General features: G+C 31.7%; 2 protein-coding genes across 2 annotated transcripts; both read right to left on the minus strand.

Annotated features, from left to right (window-relative positions):
* Positions 1 to 11,502: 11,502 nt before the first annotated feature.
* LOC105337340 (guanine nucleotide-binding protein G(s) subunit alpha) lies at positions 11,503 to 14,266 on the minus strand. Its single transcript, XM_011442023.4, has 6 exons — positions 13,732 to 14,266; positions 13,420 to 13,492; positions 13,138 to 13,306; positions 12,878 to 12,975; positions 12,177 to 12,774; positions 11,503 to 12,062 (listed from the first exon to the last, which is right to left on the minus strand). The coding sequence occupies exons 1-6, from the start codon at positions 13,898 to 13,900 to the stop codon at positions 11,877 to 11,879; spliced, it is 1,293 nt and encodes a 430-aa protein (XP_011440325.3). The 5' UTR covers positions 13,901 to 14,266; the 3' UTR covers positions 11,503 to 11,876.
* A 5,443-nt stretch (positions 14,267 to 19,709) lies between these two features.
* On the minus strand, positions 19,710 to 24,190 carry LOC105337342 (uncharacterized). The gene is made up of 7 exons (XM_011442025.4): positions 23,893 to 24,190; positions 23,092 to 23,271; positions 22,767 to 22,938; positions 21,860 to 22,130; positions 21,579 to 21,686; positions 20,457 to 20,711; positions 19,710 to 20,226 (listed from the first exon to the last, which is right to left on the minus strand). Exons 1-7 carry the CDS (start codon positions 24,164 to 24,166, stop codon positions 19,909 to 19,911), a joined length of 1,578 nt encoding a protein of 525 aa, XP_011440327.3. The 5' UTR covers positions 24,167 to 24,190; the 3' UTR covers positions 19,710 to 19,908.
* Positions 24,191 to 25,082: the final 892 nt, after the last annotated feature.

The following is a 25,082-nucleotide window of genomic DNA, read 5'->3' on the forward strand; positions in this document are numbered from 1 at the left end:
TACCCAGAAGTGATAAAAAAAAATATGTAGATATAACCCTTTTTAAAATTTTTAAAACAAATTTTATACAATTTTTAGCCATTGGAGCAATTTCATGGTCTGCTTTAAAAGCCTTGTTTGTCCTAGGGATAAAACTTTAAGTTTTTGTAGATTAGTAGCATTTATTACGTTTGTCTTCTTGCATCATATGTAGTTCGAAATTCACAACACTAGTTTGTTCAGATGAAAAAAAAAACTACCGAATTACCATAATCTCTAGCAATGCTAAATGGACCCAAATGTTTATCTCAATAAATCATAAAGAACGCCTCCTGAGGTAGTTACTGTTTCGGTCAATTTTTCCTCGTCCTTAATGTTGTTCCGTTTTAATACAACCGAAAAGTATCTATAAATTGGCGGAAAATGAAGTAGTCGACCAATTACCTTGAATACAAACGCTTTATCTTGTAATCTTGAATATGCATGTACGTTCGAAAAATAACTTGATCAACCATTATTTTTATGGGTATCCACAAATATTTCTATTATAAAAGCAAATATGACGATAGTTATAATCGATAAAATCTGCTTCGAAAACTAATAAAATGACTCATGCAAAGATACAGGGCAAAAATTATGTTTATTTGGTACCTGATTTGAGTAAGATGCTAGTAAACGAAAATTAGGCTGTGAGATTTTTTTACTGTTGCTATTGTTAATACTTTTTCTTATTATTAACAGTTGTTTGATTATTTAATATATTAAGTATTTTTTTTAAATATAAAATCAGATCACAAAATCTTCTACATATCTTAAACTTGATATGATGGGTTTAGCTAGCCACAATTTCATTTGATCATTCAATTTTACTTTTTAAAATTTTGTAACAGCCTTACCTTACTTCAAAGTAAATAAACTCTTTGATGATTTCATCTTGACTGCCAGATTCTGCCTTTATCGAATAAAATCTTTTTATAGCCAGAATTGGACATTAAATGGGTAATACATGCATCCTAAAGTCGTCATTTCCAAACATGAAGAAAAATAACCTTACCAGGTTTAATACAACATTTTAATAAATGATATGAATAAATGACGACGAAGTTTTAAATTGCATTACATGTACTTCGTTGCACTGCAAGTCAACAACTGTTGACACTTCTTGGCACAGCTAAATATGGCTAAACACGAAGTCAACACCACGAGGAACGGTTTGAAGCGTTCGCCGAGTACTAATGAATTAGTTTCTACAGTACTCAGTCAGTTAATCTATCTTTTTCTTAATGTTCGTGGAAAATGAAATGTCCAACCGTCCTTTGTGCAGAAAAAAATACCATACCTACTTAAAACATGATGGTTTATGAGGTTGTTTTTCCTTCCGTTACTTCAATATATATGAGGTAAAAAAAACGACAGGTTTATTTTGTGATATACACATGTACAGCAATCTGAAAGAAAACTAAAAAAAATTATATATTTTGATATATCATTCACAGGAATATGAAATTTGAAACTTTTAGGCATCAACAATAAAACATTGGTTGAGATCTGTAGAGAGGTTTTGCGTAAACTTACACCAATGTTAGAAAGAGAATAATGGGGGTTTAAATCATTACATTTACATTTTATTACACTTAAAAACAACGTTTATTCTACAAATCTTGTATCTCATTTGTTAATTAAACGATTTTCGATGAAAATAAAAGGTTATTTAAGGTTACCTACGGGGAACCGGGGGGGGGGGGGGGGGCTTCCTAAAATGTTATTTCAATGGCTATACCAATCAATTAACCTTTTTATGAAACTTAAGTCGGTACGAATAAATCATTGAACGAGATATATGTATATTTGGATAGCAAGTATTGTCATGAAAAAAAATAAAAACTCTATGTCAGGAGACTCCACATAATAGTTTAATTACACGTTTGGTGGCATGATGCGAAATATTGCTGATGAAAACAGTGATTAAATCAGTATCTATCATATCCTCAGTGACTCACGTGATTAAGGAAGTAACGGGGTTCCTTTCATGCTAGATTTCGGTCAGTGAAGATACTGAGGGCAAAGCGAAATAGAAAAGGAGAGGTAAATATATTAATTAACAACTTGGAACCTTGGTAGTTCAATGCTTTGTTGGCTCATAAAATATCCTTTTACCATTGGATAAAGCGAAGACATCAAGGTCAGCTAGAATACATGATGAAGACATTTATGGCAGGCATCAAGAAACAATGGGAAAAACATAACATCACATCTCATCCAGAATTTGTATAAAGGATCAAGTGAATACAAATAGCATGTTTCACATAATGGCGTTCAATCGGGGTTATAACGTGTATACAGAGTTGATCTCCAAGTCGGCAGCATAATAGCAGTACACCAAATATGGCCTCAAATTATGGTTTTTTTTAATTGATCATTCCATGTACACTGAACGATGGGTAAGTGACAAATACATTTAATGTTCTTCGCTTATGGACAACATTTTTACTCATGGCCCCAAGCAAGCTTAATTTTAGCAAACCAAACCTACAAAAAATCAACACACATGCAATTGCATGTCCTTGGGCCCGATGGCAGTAAGCTATAAGTTGGCATCGGACGTGAAATTTCTGTCTTATTTTAACACTGTTTTGTTACTATTTTTGATACACTACTGTTATGTGCATTACGACGATCAAGTACTATTTCAAATACCTCCTTTTCCTATGGTTAAGAGCTGTAAAGTGGAATGTAAAAACCTGCAATTTGTAGATTTACTATCGTTTATTTTCGCTCTTTGTTTTTCGCAATTAATGATTAACTAGCATGATTGGGGCACGTTGCAGCGAGACCTTCCTTAACTCTCGGCGTTTTGTACAGGCCTGGATCTAATTATGGCAATACATTGGGTGTATTCATATGGAGCATTTCTAATTTGGTTTGCAAACTCATTTGCTACTTGATCTTAATATTTTAAAAATATTATTGTGATTGTCAAAATTAAAAAATAATAGATCTTACTTGAATGACAACGATCAAGTCTAGATTTTATTGAGAAAGAATTTAAAAAAAGGAAATGAGTAAATGTAAACAAGTTATGATATGATTGATAAGTTCATTCTTGTTATTAATGAACAACAGGTTATCGATAATTTTTTTACATTGTGCTTCATCAAAAATTATCATATGATAATTCGTCTAGACAATGTGTTTCAATTAAGATATACATTGTTATATATAATTTCAGAAAAAAAATATCATTTTTTAAATTGGCAACCTTTTAATCCATTTTTGCTTGAGATCTGACAGAAACTCAATTATGATTATATATTTTTTTCTTGATGAATATCGATCTTAAGACTACGTTGAACTTAAGAATACATAATTGCGAAAGTTAAACCTGTGGTGTGAATAAAACGTGTCAGAATATCTTATTCATAAAATAAAAAATATTCAACTTGATAAATCGTATTTTCAGTAATATGCTATTAAAATAATAGCACAATATAAGAAATAGAATAGAAATTAAAATTTGGTTTGGCTACTACACAGTTGTACCAGTTTTTACCATCTTTTTTAAATCTCCTCTCTTTGTTATAAATCAAAATTTATTACTATATAATGGAGACATAGTCTGCATTCTATTTTGTTTGATATTTTTTAACATTAAATGCCTTAAATAAAATTAAAATGTTTTGGATTTCTAGACGGTAAAACATCAATGCTGGATAGACGTTTTCTGATCAAATTTATTTTTATTAGTTTTTTTCTCATTAAGTAAATAATGTCAATTAAATTTGTAGGATAATTGATTGAAGATTCATTGCCACAATAGTGTGCTCTTCCGAAAAAATCGAATAAACTATTTTTATTGTTGCTGAAATGCAGTACGGATGAATTTTGAAAGCACAATCTATTTTAATTGTCTACCTCAAGAACTTTTGTCCTTAAGGACAAAAAAGTGTGATTGCAATTATACATATTCATAAAGCTTCTGTAAAACTTCAATACATGCAAATTTAAACTTAAATAATGAAGAATAATGTTTAAGCTTATTTCATAATAAAATTCTAATCTATTCTTAAATCTTTTTAAATTTCTTAACGTTCAAAATTCAACGGCTCACATATCCGATTTGAAAGAAGCTACCAATTGCTTTAAACTTTATAGAAATAATGGATTTCTTTTAAATTTGTATTTATTTGAAGGGCCGCGGGTAAAGATAAAATAATACTTATATATTGATATTTTACGGGACATGCTGCGAAGATTCAAGTCCAATACGGACGAATTTTAGTTATTCAAGTTGAACGCACATTGCAAGACTAATTAAACTACTTTAAAGATTCCAATTAAAATAAGACATAGAAACCGGCCAATAGATGAGCCAATGAACAAGATAAAGGATCTTATTTTACCATCAAGTACTTAATCGACATACACAAATCAATTGGTATTTGCTAAACTAAAGTTGACTGTTTTTACTTTTTTACCTTCTTCTTACCGATATAACGTTTAATTTTGCTTTATTCTTCATTGACAATGAAACGAATGATCTTGAAAAAATATGAATGAACAGAATGCAACAGATATTATCAAAGGATAATATTTTTCATTGAGGATTGACTAGATTTGTGAAAGCTGATACCATGCTTTGAATTTTATTGCTAAACTAAAGATCTTTACAAAAATTTCAAACAGAATTGCCATTAATACAGTTTTCAGAAAACTTTAAATTGTAGATTAATTTTACTAACAATTTATTATAAAACGTTCACGATTGATCAAACAATTTATAGGTAAAATGAGTAGTCAAATCTATACCTATGTTTACATAGCTACTATATGTAATCTGGCAATATATATGCCGGATTCTTCTTTACAAACTATTAATAATATTCCTCATTGCCTTTGCTTTATATATTTTCATTTTCTATCCTTTATGCCGGGTTAGTTTTGTATTGTTCTGTAATTGAAGTATGTACATGTAAGTTGGTAAATTGCCAACAAAAAATTCAACAATTTTAAAATAGTTTGTGTATTGATTGCAGGCCGTACTAATTTCCGCTGTAAGGCAGCCTTCTTTTAATTAATGAAAAAACGGTACAAATTGAAAATAGGGATGGAAATAATACGCATTTTGCCTTAATACGAGTACATGTATTTAAAAACCTAGTTTCTCAGATTTGCAAGAGCGCACTAGGTCGTAGGGTGCAACTTCTCATGGTACCTCTAATTGTCTGGTATAATGTATCAAATCTGTCAAGGTTAGTAGGTTCGTTTCCGAAAGCCTTCTTTTAGGACAGTTCCATTGTCTATATACGAAGAATCATTACTATATATTTTAATACGATAAAACGATAAGTATAGAATTTCAGCTACCAGAATCTGATATATGAACAGAGTAGTGCTCAAATTAAATTTAATGAATATTTCATCTTTGAATTTCGGTTAAAATGAGTTAAAATGTCAACGATAAGCTAATTCATTAAAACAACCAAAATATGAGCCTTTGCTATTAGGTCAAAACAAGTCTTGTCTTCATAATGTCATTTAACACCAAGCACTTACTTGCATATATCCCCCCTTCCCCTTAAAGCTTGATAACACATATCGCTATACGTTTTGTGTTAATTGCTTATTTCTGATGTAGTTATATACATATATTTGGGTCGATGCCTAAAACATTTACAAGTAGAAAATCTTTATTATTACTTTTACAATATCAATTATACTTTTTAAGTTTAATTTTATGTAGAGATTGATGTTAATCTTATTAAAATCAAAAATTGACACAAATTGGAAACATTTATGTATTTATTAAAAAAGTTTAATTAATTTATGCATCACATTTCTTAGTTCTAATGAGAAATTGATTGAATTGATAATTGTGTTTTGTATATCTTGAAGTGTGCACTTTTCAAATAGGTCGGTTTTATATAGAAACATATCAAGGTAAAAAATAAATGAAACTTGGTTTTTATTGCATGTCGTTATTTTCGTTCAAAGCCGAACATACATGTACTTTAGAACAAAATAACAGATTACCTTTTAAAATGATAATGATTATTCCAAAACTGCTTTTATTATAATAGACATTGCATTAAGCATTTCTTAGTTTGATAAAAAGAATTCGAGAGCTACTCCTTTTTGGAAAAAAATATTCTACTTTATATGTGAAAAAATATTGTAAGTATGATCAAAGGTGACTGAAAGGTCAAATGGGTCTAGTGTTAATTAATGTACGATAACTAGCTTATGTTTTGTATTATATAACATGATTGGGTGCATTTTTTACATGCTATATTATACAACTATTGACTGGGGTTGAGGGCAACATTGATTATATTAGCCCCCGAGGGACGAATTATTGCCCAACGCGTTACTGCCATTTGAAACAAAAATTGTATATACAAAAATTAGTCGATATTTTGAGAGGGTATTAAGGTTCCTTTCAGAAGTTTTAAAATTCTGAACAAAGGAAAATATAGAATTTTTAAGATGGTAAATATGAGCAGAGATATTTAAAACACGTGAACTAATACCGTATCTGAAAGGTGCAACCTTGTCTCTCTTTTCTACACTCAAGTACTGTCAAAGATTCTTTGTCAAAAGGTCAGCAGTTATAGATCTACAAAATTCCTCTGACAAGCTCATTAAAGAAGGCACAATTGTCCATCAAGCACGAACAACATGATATGCAAATATAATTAGAAAGGTAACATTCGCGTGAACCCTTTTAGCCTTGTTTTAAAGCTGTTTGAAATAGTCAAAAGATTGCGTTCGACATGTTTTATTCCACTTTATTGTCCGTGGAAGTGAAACGAACACGGCGTTGATTTCATGTTCGCTGTTCTCTGTTTGTGTGGCAAAGGGTGGGGGTGTTTATTTCAGATGATGTCATAGAAGGTATAGTTTTGAAACCCAGTTCCCTAAACAACGGTTCTGAACTTTTGGCATGGGGTTGTTGTTGTGTTATTGTTTCCTGGTTGTTAGTGAAGGTATTTACAAATGATATCTTGTGTTGAGCAATGTTTCGTTCATTGGTTTTCTACTGAAGTACAACAGAACTTCAGCGGTATGGGTGTTTGTCATAAGCAGGTCGCGTACTTATTAAAGTTTAATACCAAAAATAGTCATGTTTGATGTCAAAATTAAACTGTCATAAGACAAAAATATTAAAGAACAAAGGCAATGTCAAATGGCAAATTGATGCTTTTGGAATATCGATGTTCTTATTTGAACTGCATTTTTCATTTTCAGAAAAAAATGAGTGAACAAATTGATTTGATTTCAAATTCAAAACTTAACGACTGTTTTAATCAAACCGTTAAAAGATGTTACCATTGTCATATTGCAAAGCAGACAATATAAAACGGAGCGAGGAGTAGACTTGACGTTTGTTGTTAACTCGTGCACAGGAACACCTGACAAGAAAACGTCAAATTCAAATTTTACGATCAATGTGACACCTTTTTGAATTACATCAAATTAGATTAAAATAAAATATATATTATATATATAACGCAAGGCATTTGTACTTTTACAAGAAAGAATAAACAATACTGTCCTCGGCATATCAAACTCTGTTCGCACTTTTTAACCCCACATTAATTATATTGGAAATCAAACGAAGGACAGAGGCGTCTAAAGTATTTCAACGAAGCTTATATGATGAACTATTATGCACAATTAACGCTTCACAACCGTATTAATTGCTTGTTTTAATGATTTTTCAAGATTACACGCATACTTGCGGTTTAAATGGTTTTTATTTTTGCAGATTAATGAAGAAAAATTAATTAAGTCAATTTCGAAGCAAAAACAAAAAAGAAGAAGAAGAAGAAAATGAACATCTAATTGAGAGCTACTTAACGTACTCCGAAGAAGGATACAAAAAGAAATTTATATAAAAAACAAGAAAAGGTAAATGATATATATGTTTGTTATTATTATTCATTTCCAATACTAAAGAAATATTTCAAAGATAATGATCCTCCTTCTCTCCTTTTTAATCCCAAAACTTGAAAACTTTAAATTCTCTCTGCTGTTATTTTCGTAGAAGCCTCTTTTGTTCTGATTGCTACTGCAAAACACGTGCAAGTGGAACATCAACTTGAATCTAAATCTGTAAAAATTGAAGCTCAGAATAGACGTAAATCATAGAAAGGTAAATTCATAATTGAGTGTGCGCACCCAACTTGCTTTTTGAAACCATGCATATGATTGGAAGGAAAAGGATGAATTCTTTTCTCCTTTTCTTTTATTTTGAAACCAAGCACAAACACATTTTCATATATTTTTAATGGATTGAAATTGCTTGATTCTTTTTCTTTTTTATGAAGAAAAATGACCAAAGTAAGCAAAAAGAACAAAATACTTTCAACTTCAGTACGAAAGGTTTTTCTCGGTGCAGAGGGGTAACGTATTGCAACTGACATTAATTTGTCAGAGGGCGACATCAGAGTTGAATTTATTTGACATCATTACATGCTCTTTCCCCACCTTAAGTGACACAAATTTGCACATTAAAGAATTTTAGTCATCACAAAACACCAAATCAATTATTGTTATAAGAACAAAAGTTGTCCATTTGTCAATTCTTATGTCCAGGAATGTCAAGGTATGTCAAACAAACATTTGGGAAAAACTGGCACTTGCTTTAATAAAAGTAAATATAATACATTAATTGAAATTTTTTCTGATCTCATCTTCCGTTTTTTTTTCTTTCTATATGTACATAAATTTGTCATATTGTAAAATTTTACTACAATGAATGAGTTTTAAACAAATCATAATTTACAGTACCACAAATGTATGAATCTTTTTATGCTTTTAGTCCATTTGTCACGGTGTGAAATGTACATTTAGCTTTCGGGCTATTTATAAATATTATGTTAATGGAATTTTTATGACTTTGAGTTCATTTTTACTTTTTTATATCAAGTTTGTCACCTCCGTTAGCATATTTGGTAATTCTGCAACACTAAGTTGTATTAGTATTAAAAAAATCTGTTAAATGGAATCAGACCTTCTGTAGTGATGCATTCTAATCAAACACCTGCAAAAGAGTATTCTAGACAAATTCGATATACAAATATAAAAGGTATAACTGTGTAATTATAACTAATGATAAGTGTATAGGCTTGTTTGAGGTTCATAAGTCTGGGTCCAACAACAACAACAACAGCCAGAGTTGGCCCAAAAGTAATCTTGAAAGGGGAGAAAATATCCCATAACAGTGCAACACACATATATTAAGACGACTGTTCGTTGACATCAGGGTATCGATTTTTAAACATACATTTGTTGAAAGCAATTTGCTGTTAACATTCCACCAATAATGTACTCATATGTACTTATAAATAAAGAGAAAAGTACTTGCAAAGTTTATTTTACTGTTAACAATGACCATATTAAGTTTTCAGTATTATAATGCATTAAATAAAATAAGGTTAATTACCAAAAACCATATAAAATAGTATTAACAATATCTTTAAAATCTTTAAAAGACGTATTGTGCAATAGCCATTCAAATATACTGCTTAAAGGTTGTTAGAGCTAGGCTTGAGTTCGTAGCCCGCCATCTGCAACCCTGTTTAGTAGAACCTTTGTTTCTACAGTAAATGATGGACACATCTTCATTAGCGCTGGACCTTAAAATCTACTTCTCCATGTGTTCTACCTAAAAGTCAAGTAGTGCAAATTGTAAAACGAAATTGAAGTAGATGAAACTAATCATTGCCTGTTATTTTCCACCATGAATAAAGGTCAAAGAGATTCCCTTTATAGGCCACTAGTTAATTCAAGTATTTGATCAAATTATCTCGAATTTACCACTTTTATCAAAATCGCTAAAAGCATTATGAGCTGCATATTCTCATGTTGGAAATTTTTATTGTAGAATTAGTATAATTAAGTACTCAAATGACCAGCAAGATTAGGGTTTACAAACTTCTATTTGTTGTTTTATTGTGAAAAAAGCTGTAAGTCAAACAGAATTGTCATATTAGGATATTTTGGCAGCATTTTAATGCTGCTATTTCTGCTCTAACTGATTAAAAATGTTTCATTTTTAGGGTGGAATAGTTGTATATTTAAATGAAGAACAGCATTTCATCCAGGTTGAAAAAAGTTATGATACATGAATAACAGCTGTAAAAATACAAATTAAAATGTTGAATCTGTTGATAAATAAATTGTTGAATAAAAATGACTTTAAAGACCAAGTTTGAAATATATATTTCTCAAGTCAAATGTGTAAGTGGCAGAATTATCGTCACGTTTCTCTTTAAACACTTTAATATATAGTTCATCGTGTTAAAATCCTTTCTTCATTTGTATGTCTAGTTAATTATTTTTATTATAATAAGATATGTTTAAATATTACAAAAATAATTCTGAACAATTTCATTGCTGACGTATAAGAATGCATTGGTTTTTTCTCTGCAAAAGGGGATCGTATATCTGGACACATTGTAAGTCCTTTAAAAGTGAAAACACATCTATGACCAAATATTGCAAAGCTTTAACGATCTACTTTCTAATATGTTTGGGGGAAATTTCAAAATACCCAGTCCCTCTTTCAACTGACCTAAAGAATCTTGATGTAAGTTTATCAAGTATCAAGGTGACTTAAAGCATTATCTGTCATCAACCCGGCAATGTTTATAAGTGCAAACAGAACTTTGTTCTGTCTACCACGGCCTGATCTTACGGGGTCATACTATGGGTTTATTCCGCACTGCACTTAAGTTAGTGCGCCAAACAATAAACTCATACGTTGTATAAAAAAGGTGCTAACATGACCATGTTTACCTGTTTATTCTCTTGTTGAGTTTTTATGTTGTATTTACCAAACCACTCTCTCAAATATAACACCGGTTAACCATTATTATAAAATCATATTTTGTCCATAACGAAAGATGATCAAATATTTGTTCAGCGGAAAGCAAACAATTTTATGACTTTTAGAAACTCATAAAATAGATTAAACAACAACAATTTTCCACTTATTTTTTTTTTCAAATTTTATCATTCTCAAAAACTGACCATTTTCTTATCATTAAGAAATCAGATTCAACCGAGAGACTGTTTGTTTTGTTATTATACATACATTCCTTTATAGATAGATAGATAGATAGATAGATAGATAGATAGATAGATAGATAGATAGATAGATAGATAGATATAATGTTAATGATTAAAGTAATTTTCTAAACGAGATGAAAATAATGATTTCATTGGTTAATAGCTAATGAGTTATTTGAACTTTATGATTGAAATTATTTGTACTTGTTTTAAGTTTCCTATTATATGACTTTAACATTATTTTTAACCTTAGAACTTTATGCATTCTATGTGATGGTCTTTGAGATTGAAGTTTCAAGGTCATTTGTATACTCCAATACCAAACTGATCATCATATTGATTATAGTTTACTATGACCACAAAAAAGGGGTCTCTGAGAAGCAAAAAACATTGTTATTTCATAGCTCAAACATTTAAACGTACAATAATATGAATACGATAAGAAAAAAATGATTGTTTTTATCATTTTATTTCAAACAACATGAGTGTAAATACTAAAAATAATAATTGTAAAAAAAAATATACAGTGCAAATATCAACTTGAAATAAATAGAGTGGATTATTTTTTAAGGTAGGTCGCACAGACTAGCTTTATCCTCTTAAAATTGCTCACTTTCATGCATTTGCTGTTTTGTCTTAAAAACGCTGATTCTACAACACATTTAGTAGCATTATTAGCGTTGCTGCTCTACAAATGGCCCCAGGAGAATTGTGTATATTTTTTGCAAAATGTCAGAACTTCGTTTTAGCTGTAAGCGGTGTCTCTCATCTGTCAGATGATTAAAGAACGAAGACATCAAACAAGATAAATGCTCCTCTGAGAGTCAAATAATTCCAAATCGCCTTAAATGGTTCTGAATAATGAGAGTACGGCATCCGTTTAACACTCTTTGGACATTATCAGTGTCTATTGCGCATGTGTAGTAATATTCACAACTGTGCTCATCATGCCAGTCCTTGTTATGAGGGGTGATTCGTTTCTTCAAGTTGATTTCACCTTTCACAATTTTCTGCAAGCATAGAGAGTACACTTATAATATAACGCAGTGTTTAAGTTAAGTAAATAGATTCATCAAAATACATGTGAAGTTAATTGATATAAATGACCATTAATTAACTCTTACCATGAAAAGATGTTTGATGTATACAGCTGTTTTTATGGTGTCCGGATGAACATCAGATCTCGTAGACTTTGACTTTTTTCTATGGTCATTTTCAAAACTAGGATAAGCCTCTAGGAACTGGCTTATGTCAGAGTCGGAGGGAACAAATTGACCAAAGTCAGGAAAAATATCAGGATACAAATTAGTAAGTTCTGAGATATCACGTCCTCTTGCAATCTTTTCTGCTAGGACATCTATTTTGTTGATGAAGAGAAGAACAGACACATATTTCAGGAATCGGTTATTCCAGACTTGGTCAAAGTTTTCAAGAGCTTCAAGAAGTCTGTTTTTCTCGGGATCCTCACGAAGAGTTTGGTCGAAACTACTACAGTCCACAACAAAAAGAATGGCGGTCACACTGTCAAACACTTGGATCCACTTCTTGCGTTCTCCTTGCTGTCCTCCGACATCATACACATTGAACCTAACCTGATGGCCTCCATCGGGAACCTCGAACTCAATGTTCTGAATTGATGTGGTCACACTGCGGCACCTGAGTATATCCTGATCGGAAGGAACGTAGGCAGGGCTTCTGATTTCTTGGAGTTTGTCTAAAAAGCTTTTAAAAACAAAAAAATTCTGTTAATTTAAATCCTCTCTCATTGTTAAATGTTAATATCAATGGTATAAAATATAAGTTCTCGTGAATATGCAATACTTACTATTTGGCACAGTCTATGAGGTGAAATTCATGTGATCGTTCATAACACTTCTGTACTCCTGGATCCTCCCATAACTTCTCGGAGTGATCTAGAAATTCCTGTAAATATTTAAAAATTTTGATATAATAAACATCTTTAAACGGAAGAGAGACCCCCAAAAAGGAAAACTGTCATTCAATTTTGACTCAAAGATGAAAATTTTCTTAAATGTGTCAGAATCGGAAAATTTTCAAAGCATGTTTTCGTGGGAGTTGACTTACATTTGTTATGTGAGCATCCGGGTTCCCTGCGTCCTTCAGTATAAAGTCTCGGCTTTTCTCGCTCTCCGCGAGTTCAAAGGGAATCTCCAACTGATGCATGGCAGAGAGAAGCACCACAATGGATTCTTTAATATTTTTTCGGATATCACAAATTTTTTCCACTCTTTCTCTGTAACAGATAAACAAGCCTATAAACTGAAGTTCCTTAATTATGACCCAACTTATTCCCCTCAAATGTAAAGCATGTTTTTTATTTTCACTTTTGGTGAAAAAAAACCTTACTTCATATCAAATCCATTGATATGGATAATCCTCATTTGCTTTGTTATGGTGGTCTTGCCTGACTCCCCAGTACCTGCAAATCCAACAAATTAAGTTAACGCGAGTTAAAACTAGTTTAATAAAGTAAACATAAATTGTATCTACGTAGTATAAAACTAGAGCAAACATTTTTTAAAGGTAACGTGTTTATGTTTAATAAGCAAGAGGCCATTTATCAACTGTGCACATATAAAAATTTAATTGTCAAAAACGTTCGTTAACCAGTTAAAATACATGCATGTATTGGGTATCAAAATTTACGTGACATCTTACCAAGCAGAAGAATCTTCAAGCGTTTCAGCTCTTCTTTCTGGTGCTGTTTAAGCAGTTTGCTGATCTGTTTGTTTCTTTGTTTTGCCCTCTTAGCCTCCTCCACAGACTGGTAACAGCTGAATTTATCCTCACAGGCTGAACTAAAGCAGGACATGGTTCTGTCGTGCATACTGGAATACTCGGCCAACCTCCGGTGGACAACCTCTTTTCAAACACATCTGCAAGAATAACTGCTGCCGATAATCCTACATCGCAGATTTATAGATCGTAGATGCAATGTCAAGAATGTATCTAATTCTCCGAAGTATTCAATTATTTGTTCGCGTTATCTATCAATCTCAACAATGCACTGATATAGATGTCTTCTGTTTACATGACTCTCTATTTGCACGCAGCAATAATCCTGTAAACAGTTTTGTCTAGAAAACAAATTTTCAAACTGCACTTCTTCTCTAATACTTTTGTTTCGGAGTGCAAAACAAATGTGTTTTCTTCGTTTGCCGTATCACGAAACACGTCCTCTCTCTAGCATTGATTGTATTTCAACTGGCTTCACGCTGTGTTGACGTGAATTTTATAGAAGGCCCGGTTTTTTTTAAAATAAGTCAACCAAGGTTGTGGTGATAAATTATGCATGTACCTCCCATTAGCCCTCTCGTTTTTACGACAATAAATTTGTCATTGTGTATGATTAACCTGGGCAGGTTACTTCAGAAAATGGTGACTTAATCTGTAATGATCACCTGTATTTTTAATCTTTCTCTTAAATATTGATCAAGTTTGACTTCTAAATAAGTGAAAGCGATGACACCTTTTGATGTATGGTCATGTATGTTTGGTGCTCTGACGTAAAACAAATGCTTGTGAAATGAACAGAAGAGGGAGTAGAGGGATAGACTGAAATCCAGTAATTTTGAACTGAACAGTGAAATCTTTAACCAAATTATCACGTGTTTGACCCTTGAAAACATTTTTAGTAAGACTTTGGTTAAAGAAATGTTGTTAAAGGAGCGAATGTTTGAGGGACGTAGATCATCATAACAGTTAGCCATGACACGAAAGTGGAGGAGTGATTGAAATAACTTCGTGTCCAATGTAGATACTCCTGAGTCAGGTGTGTATAGACATGAGGGACTCTCCTATGGGATGAGCCAACTTAGTATGCTGGGAATGCAAAGGCACGAACTGTCAAAAGTTATCTATGTCAGTGTGGCATACTTATCATATGATACAAATACCCTCACTGAACGAAATGTCAACAAATTACAAATGATTAAAACTTCAAGCTTTAAACGCTTGGTGATATTAAAGCTACACATATTCATGAGTTGTATTTTTGAAAATAACTCGGCATTTATTTAAAAGAAATATAACTGAGCTTTGGAATATATAGAAGTAGCAAAAAAGTTATAATTGTACATGACAATAAAAAATGTGGTGAAAATGTGTAGCATGAAAACATAAAAATCAGCCTCAAAGTACATGAATAACAAAACACAGAAAACAGAAGTTTATGTATTAATATATAAAAATACATAAAACGTTGCAACAAGAGAATTCATTATGACTATCTAATAATCCTTGAATAATTGATATTTTGTGCAAATTTTAACTTAACTCCACGAATCGTACAAAATAGGTGTTTTTCTTTACAAAATGATCATAAATATAGATTAGAACGTACTATAATGATCCTATAGGTAACACAGTACACAAGATTTGATTAGTAGTAAACTCAAACGTCCTTGGACAATGTTGTGTCTATGTATTCAACATTATTTCATCTCTCACCTACATTAGTGATATTACTATTTACACCGAGTATAAAGCAGAGGTTAGAGTTAATATCTAATGGTAGATGCATTTAGTCTTATGTACTGATTAGTGTTACAGTACCCACTTGACTATAAAGAGGAGTTAAAAAATCAATGTTTGTTCATTAACTTATATTAGTTATAAGATCGTTTACATACTGTAATTGAACTAAGGAAGACAACCCTATTCGGAGATCATCATTTGGCTCAATTGCAATTAAATCCACATCTCAATAAAGAAAATAAAATATCTAGCTTTATAAAAAGGGTTTAGTTTTTTACTTAGAAAATAAGCCACTTTTAATTTGCAAAGCACAATACTTCAGCAAAGATCAGATACTATAATCAATTGAAGACTAACAATTTTTAAGCTTTGAATGGTAACTGTATGAAATACTTAATATTTTTCAGAAATAATTATTGTTTTAAATTTTCGATATTGGATCTATCTATATCACATACTATCACGCTATGATCACATGCCAAATGCATGGCACCACGGACTTCCTTGTGAAAAAGTGTTTACTTGCAGAAAAAGAAAAAAAATAGTAAAAATCAATTGACTCTTTCATTGTCATTTGACTGCAACGAAGCAGCTTATGGTAGATTAAGTCAAAAATGTAATAAACTGAAGTCTTAGAACTTTACGACAACAATTATCGACTTCAAGAACAAGACTGACGAGTTGCGAAAGAGACCGAGTAAAAAAAATGCGAAAGTTTGTTGAACCGAAGTAAACAACAAATATTAGAAAACCCTTATCTAAATAAGGCTCAAGTCTTTTATAATTATTATTATTTGTTACTTTGATTTCTAAAACTTGAACAAACTTGTTACCAATTTCTTGACCTTGTATTGCAAAACCGTTAAAAACATGTCCCATTTGATTCATTGATCAAATATTAAAATGCGTTTATTTCATCAGTTGTTTACAAGAGATTTCTCACCATAGATGTTGGACAAATATAATCGAAGTTGCTGAAGACATGAATATTATTGTTACAGATTGTAAACCATGCTTTTTAACTGCTAGGTCACAGGAAACTCAGTTCTAAACTTAATCCAATCTAAGACGAACCAAAATTGCAAACGCATTTTTGTGAGCATTTCCAACAAGTGGAAAAATCTATATTACATCCCCTCTCATAGAACATGATATAAATACAGGGTTAAACTATTATCTTTCAACGTTCGAGCTGAATGTTCATAACTTCATTATATTTAATGGCACAGCATCAGTTACATCTGATGTGCTCAAGGTTTAATGTGATGGGAACCGAGTCCATTTTGTTCAAACTTTTAATATCCATTGATTCAAATACTGAAAGCGTTAAAGGTTCAATTGTTCATTTATTCAAATCTCAATATTATGAAGCAATGGTCTCTGATACACCGGCTAAGCTCATGTTAAATGCTTAATGTTGTTCAAGGTCGCAGCATTACAATAACGACACCTGAATGATATACACGTATTTTTTATTTTATCAAGATATAATGAAAACAGATTCATACACATCTTCCATCTATTCTAAAACAGTTCACCCCATACAAAAATAATTTTTATTGATAAGTGTTTATCATTTCGCATGACCTATTTGTTTTCTGTTTTGAAAATTATATTTGTTGGAAAAAAAGGAAGAATCTATTTTGATAATTGTCATTATTTGTAAATTAGGGTACTTTAAGATCGTCATATAAAAAATGATCAAATTACCAACGGTAATCATCTATGATTTTCTCATTTAACAATAAACGAAAACTGTGCATTAATTGCACAAAAAGGAGCTTATAGTCGTGATCCATAAACGGTATCAGCTTAAGAAAGTGAAACATTAATTTATTATTTAATGCATCATCCGAACCATTATCATTTTAACAGTCTTTCCCCAAATAGGTCAATAAACATGGGTTGTTTGTATCGTTGACTGAAGTGTCCTGTGTCCTTGACTTAACTTATATGTTTCGTGTAACATGCCACAAAAGGAGATGGCATAGGATGAAGCTTCAAACAACTGAAAAGTGATTGAAAGGTAACTAAAGGTTGACTGAATGACTCTGTCATTTAATCACCTTCGCCGATCTATCTGTTAACATCCAGTTGACTAAATGGCACGAAATTTCATTTTGGAGAGAGAGAGAGAGAGAGAGAGAGAGAGAGAGAGAGAGAGAGAGATAGAAAGAGAGAGAGAGAGATTGGGTTAAAGGCTGCTTGCAGAAAAATCAGGACACAATGATGAACTCCAAATAATGGCAGTTGCTGCAGCGTAGAATGGCATCCAAAAGACTTGATTAAATCCCTATGATTACAGACGGAATGAACGGGTGGTGTAGTTCTATTGCAATACTTTAAAATATAATTGGTTCTTTAGAGTATTTAACGTGTTTGCTTTGCTATGTATTACAGCAGATATTTTGTACGTGTATTTTCGTTCCTATCTATATGTAAATTGTATTTGTCTGAGCACAAAACTCGATAGATCTATAAACGATATATCATTTATTTTATAATTATTTTTCAGTGACAAAAATGCGTTGTATTTTGATTAAAGTTTGAAATTATATTAAGTTTTAAGAAGGTCTTTATTGATGGATTTATGTAAGAAATGACATGCTTGTGAAAAAGGAGATATAATCGATTACACTATCTGGTTTATATGTTTATATGAATCTGATAAAACGGATTTTTTTTCTAAACAGAAATATCGTGTTCATCTGTTTAGCTCCGAATGCAAAGAATTTCAGAGTTTTAAAATAACATCCACGCTTTATAGCATCAAAGTTGTCTTTTTCTTGCATGAAATAATGTCCGATATAAGATAATTATCTTTATGATAAGAATTAAGCAGGTTTTATAACGAAAGATGAAGCAGAAAAAACAAGAAAAACTTCAGTTATTTCCACAGATGTATAAATCTCTTCAATTGGTGTTCAGCTGCATATTGCCAAAATAAATATTATCTTAAAACCCATAGTTTTTAGAGTACATTTAAAATCTCAATTAACCTTGTACATTCCAATTATAATTTGAATTATTCTCCAACGTAATTAAGGATGCTATAAACTTGTTTCTTTCGTAGCTTTATACTTAGCCCTACCAAGCTCGACTTTATGGCTTTGGGAGGGGTTACTCTTTCATCCTACACATAGGCTTGTCAGCTTGAAAGATGGACCTATAAATCACGTCACACACCTGTACATTGCCCCTAGAAGTCCTTAATAAAAGTGAAGAAATGTTTGTCAAATATATTAAGTTATAATTACATACCTACAGCCCTCCTTCCATGTTACTACCTGCCTAATGAGGAAGCCATTAAAATGCCAACTAATTAAAAAGTCGGAGATATCTTAAAATGTAAAGCATATCTTTTCCCCCAGGGGCATCTAGCTTTGGTCTCGAAGAGCTATGACCTTGAACTATGAACTAATATTTTTGAGTCCCCCATTTTTCATTGTTTTAAATTTTTGTTACGAAATTGGTTCATAGAAATTAAATGATAACTATGTGTATTCATTAAAAAAAAAAAATAAAAGCATCGCAAACCAATAACCTTAACATTGTCATCTTTGTCATTCAAAATCATTTCAGAAAAAAATGACATAAATTTAGGACATATATTGATGCACAGCACGGTCTTAAAAAGTAACGGGGATTCTAAATAGATTCGACAAAAATAAAACGCCATGTGATAAAGAATCATGCAAATTGTGATAGCACGAACTTGGTGCGGGGGAGGAGGATGGTTCCTAACTCATAAAATTAATGTAAATTTGATTAATGGTTTAAAGGTGACAATAATATGATGCAATTGTATTAATTGTTTTCTTTTATGGCGAAACTTTATCATGAGAAATCTGTTTCATGAAGTGTGACTTTTTGTTATTAAGACTGGCTTTCAACCAATTAGAAAATCATAATCATTGTGAAAAATCTACGTTTCTTTCCTTTGTGTTAGTCTATTTTAAAATGAATAGGACATAAACCATTCATAAATAATTAGTATCCGTGTACTTTGTATTAAAGTAGATTAGTTCTTGCTGGAGATGGTGTGTTTGTTGTTTATTCTATAGCTAACCACATAAAAAAGCGGCAAAATATACCCTAAATCTTCTATCAAGATTTATGTATCGTTTATCATTAAGTTCTTTATTCTATAAGATAAAGAAAAAACCCAGATTTTTTGTCTGAAGTGGATTTCATTGGCTCTGATTTGTCACAAATACAATTCATGATGAAAATAACACGATACATACATTATGGTTTCTATTTAACTAAATGTAGATTCGGTATGTATTTTAACTTTGTTTGGCGCTACTGATTTTTGATACCTCTACCAGGGCTTTTGTAAAAACTCAACCTTTTAATTCAGGCTTTCGGTTTGTTCTGCCTTTTCATTGGTCGCAGACTATCAACATAAATCCATTCCATTGCTCGGAAAGGCGACAACAGAGAACAATAGAAGAATCCGGAAGAGTCTTTTTGTGATGGCTTATATGTCGTTTCGTATCTCTGAGATTGCACATGAAGACCATCACTAAGTTCTACAAGCTGTAATTGGGAGACTAGCCACGCCAGTTGATTGGAAGTTAACATGTCTTCTTCAAGGATCATTTGGCGTCCCTTTCTAGCATATCTTTCCCTGGCAACACTGGACGAGCTATAAAACGCTTCAAGAACGCTTAGCTACAAATTAAATATAATAAAATGAAAACTAATTTAATTTAATAAGATATAGATGAATTATATAAGCGATTATCAAGCCTGATTTTTTTTCTTTCTGGAATTCATATTTTTGGCCAGTCACTGTTCTCAACGCTTTTCCCGATTATGCTAATGCAGGATAAATATGGCAACACTAATTTTAAACCAAGATTAAAATGTGGACAAAATGGAATAACAAAAAAATCATGTACCTCATTAACATATTTGCATGAGAAATTTCCTCTCCGATACAGCCCCTGTGGAAACAATCCTTTTGCTCTCTCTTGAGAAATCATTTTTGCCTGAATTTGAACTGCAGACAGTGGATTCAGCGTGACGTCAAATGGATCTAATGGGTACGTCACTTCAGAGTAGGTGGTTACATATAATGTTGAGTTAAGCACCTCAGTTTTTGGTGATAGGGACGAAAATTTTATTACCTTTCCATCGATTTCTACACCCTTTACCTGAAGACAATACTATATTGATATATTATACAAAGGTTTTTCTCCCTGAATCGTTATCGCCTGTTCGAAGCAAAGCATTTATGATATGACACTGTGTCAGATAATTATTCCAGTGCCAAGGTAGCATTTTTTCACCCGTCTAAGCTGCATATATAAATAAAATTCAAATATGTCTTATGTTAACCCATTGCTTGAGGAGTTTAAACCACCCTTGTTATAATTGTATCTCAATTGTCAAGTGAGATATTTACCTTTAAAAAAAATTCCTACAAATATATACTTTTTTCCATAGGAAAAACAATATTCCTAAAGAAAATTTGAAATTTCCTATCGGAAAACAAGAAATTACAGAGGACTTTCAATTCCGATAGGATATTAAAAAAAAATGGGAGAACTATTTGTTTTGTATGTATTGATTTTTTCCAAAACTGCATCTTAAGCGGGTGTAAAAATGCCACATTGACACTAGTATAATTATCAGGCACAGTCCTGTATACATTAAGATGTATTATTTCCAATTAATCAAATTGAATGTTAAATGAGCAATCGTATTTTGCAGATTTCTTTGTTCCATATCAATATTATCATCGGTTGCATTCATAACTGTATAAGTGAAGTTGCTAACATAAAAGTTATATGTCCAATGAAGAAGTTTACATTTTATGTTAGTGATCATGGGACTAATGCGTATTTGCAATTGCTTGGTTTGCATATTTATTATTCATGCAATCAGGGAATATGCTTGAATATCCTAATGTTCACTGAAAATGTTTATACACGTAAGTCAAAAGATGAAATCCATTTATTTAATGCCCATAATGAATTTGATTAAGTGTAATCTATTTGAAATGGATTAAGCATACTTACTAAGATCTGCGATGCGTTTTGTAGTGCTATGACAGATTTCTGCGCTGTTTGGGTCCAGTTAGAGGTTGAAAACCGATTTGTATCGAGCTCTTTCATTCGCCTCAAAGGCTAATAAAACTTAATATAAATCTAAGTTATATCATGAAACTCATTTGTGTGTCGTAATTAATCTTAATAACAACATCAAGGTTAATGACACCTATATATATTTGAAAAAAGGAAAGAAATGTAAACAAGTGATCAATTTTAATTCTGAATCTATTTTGGACTTCGCAGTTTACCTGAATAAGTTGGTAAGTTTTGTTGAACCCTTCGTCCAAAACCCACTGAGAGGATGTATTGTTGCGAAGCGTGTAAGAGACAAAAGAGCATGTATAGTTTGCGATTCTTTGGTACGCAGTTGTGTTAGTAACATCCGGAGGAAGATCATGCGTTGCGACATTACTGGGCATCCTGCCCGAAGCAAATTGACCATGGTTAACCCCCTCCATCAAAATCACGGGAGTATGGTATTTTGCCCTTGGGTCCGTCGCTACGTCATTGTAAAGCTCACTATAAAAATACAAAGAGTACTTGTGCACCATATATCTCCATTCAAAAATAATACTTTACAATTAATGCGCGAAGACAGTGATTAACTTAAAGAGATGACTTGACTGACCGATCTCTTTCAATTTAAAATATGTAAAGAATGTTCATTTATTTAAATCATTTTCTATAAATATATCTATACATGTGTGGCGCTGTACACAATTTGTACAACAAATCTATTTTGACACAATGGATTCAGCGCTGTCCACCTTGATTTGAATAACTGGAAATAAAGTGGTAACGTTTTCCTGAAATATGTCAAAGTCCGAGAATATCTGCCGAATTTCCACTGACGGTAAGCAGCAGAGTTTTTGACCCCGACCTGACCCTTGTTCATTCGTCATGCATATTATTACCATGTATAATACTGATAAATATAGTCTTTTGAGGAAGTATTCAACAAAAAAACATTTTGTTTAGTACCTGATATTTTAATAATGATGTGTGTTATTGTAAATAGTTTGACTTTGATTTCTTCTGCGTTAGATTTCTACATGAAGTTAAATATATCGCACTCGATGATCTAATGGTTTAATGTAGGGAAAAAGCATGACAGCTATATCGACTGAATTTATTTGATACAGATATGTGTCTTACTTGAATGTGACCATGACTCGAGTTATTCTTGTCAGTCCGTCCAGATCGCCGGACAAGGTCATTACAGGTACCGGGTAGTCTTTGAGCTTGTGACCTTTTGTAAGATAGGCAGCGTAAAGTAAAACGCCAGATAAACCATGTGACTGTTGTCCATACATGGATACCATTGTTCCTGTGCAGAAAGAAGATACCCTTTATGTTATATTTAAAATGTTTTATTAACCATCGGTGAATAATGTTCATAATATTCGTATTTCACAAATTGCAATTAAATTATAATTACAGAATCAAAAATTAGAAATCTAAAGTTTGGGTTTAAAAGTACCCCCCAAACTGTGTCCGGCAAGAAACACTGGACCGTCATTTTGGAACCCTTCCTCTTTCAAGGAATTGCGGGCTTTTGTAACGGCTTCCTGCAGCTGAGGTGGGTTGACAATGTCGTCAAAAAAATCCAAAAGAAGCACCACCCATAGTCGGAAGTTGCAGGTTTCACCAATCTGTAAGCCTGTTGTAAAACCACCAAACACACACCGAATTATTTGATGTTTTTTTTCTTCAATTGATATATATAGTGATTAAAGTTTGACATCAGCACAATAAAGACTGTTCTTAAAATCGACGTAAATAAATATTGTGAAGGTTAATACGTGTCTATATGATTTTGTAATTAGGTTAAGATTATGCATATTTTAGAGGACATGATAATACGAATAAATAAAAAAGTTTATGGGAATTTCAAGAAAAGTGATTTATACGGGCGAATATTTATTAATTTAATGCATTTTTAATTTTTTTTAAAATAAAAGTTATACGGAATAGTATATATTTGGTATCATCGTTTCAGGTCTGTGTAAAAGCAAATAAAATTAAAACTTTCATTTTATTAGCATAAAACCAATAAAATGTTTTCAAAAGCTTTAGAAAGTCTGAAATTAGATATGAATTGAATTTTCTTGACAACTTCCTTAGTTACAAATCATACAATATTTGTATACCATTTTCCTAGAAATTTATTTAACTTTTATATTATGTGAAATACTAAACTATAAAGATCGCATTATATATGCTACATGTCGTGGAAACAAACGTGATTGTTATGTAATATCATAAATATTCATAGACTCACCTAAAGATTCATACGCCTCCCCTTTTATATACGCACCAGGGGCAATTAATAGGGCGCCTTCCACTCCCTGTTTTGTCGACGGAGGCTTTAAAACTTTAACAGCTAGTGCTTGTACATAGCTATACCTCAACACGAGAAGAAAAACAGTTACTGTAGATATTAACGATTTCATCATATTGACGACTGTTTGATCCACGTACAACGTATATTTTTCACCTGGGTAGCAAATCGATAATAACAAGGTATTGTAGGTCACTGATAAGCGTTGGGACATCGCTTGTTTAGACCAGTCCCATAACCTCTTACTTGAATTGGCACATGAATTCACCGTACTGGACAATTTCAGGCTAGCTTAAAGTATGACAATGAAAGAAATTAAATCATTCATGTCCTGTTACTTAAGAGCAAAACTATAGGACCTGGTATTTAAAGGGGCTTTTACATAAGCATATAGTTAATCAGAATTTGTATATTGACAACACAATTCATATAAAAAGAGACAGGGCATTATAATTTGGTTGCAAAGGGTATTTCCGTAAATTATGATTTTAAATCTTGTGACTTTGCTATTGAAATTCATGACCAAAGAAAATTCTTAGTTTCTTAATGGTTATTCATTTTGCTGGGTCTATTCAAATTGCATGTAGTAGTCTGTATATCAACAATTTTTTAATATACTGTAATCATTACCATCTTGTCCTTCAATTGAAATGTCATATTTTTATTTTAAGCCTCTATTGCCCTGGCAGCGGATATCATATCAACGAGTAACATCTTAATGATGTCTAGCTTCATTGTTCATTACAGGTAGAATATTAGAGGATGAGCTGTAAAAAAGTCGAAGGACAATGAATATTGGTAAATATGTTATACATCGTGCATAAATACATTATTATGTATGATTATATGTAGGCTGAAGGTGTCTATTGCATCAAAATATAGTTTCAGAATGCCACATAAAAAGTTGTTTACTACAGTCATGATTTATTGATAAATGATTATATTTTAATCATTACAATTACTTGGATGTTTTAAGCATGACCTTGAAAAAAATTGATGCAATGTTTTCGATAAATTAAAAGAATGTCTTCATCTTTTTTATTTGGAAAATATTTGTCTTGTTTGTTTATAATTAGTTTATAATTATCAATGTATGACTTGCAGAAAATATTAATGGGAAGCAAACATAA

This window comes from Magallana gigas, chromosome 5 (assembly GCF_963853765.1).
Source record: "Magallana gigas chromosome 5, xbMagGiga1.1, whole genome shotgun sequence".
In the NCBI taxonomy this organism is placed as follows: Eukaryota; Metazoa; Mollusca; class Bivalvia; order Ostreida; family Ostreidae; genus Magallana; species Magallana gigas.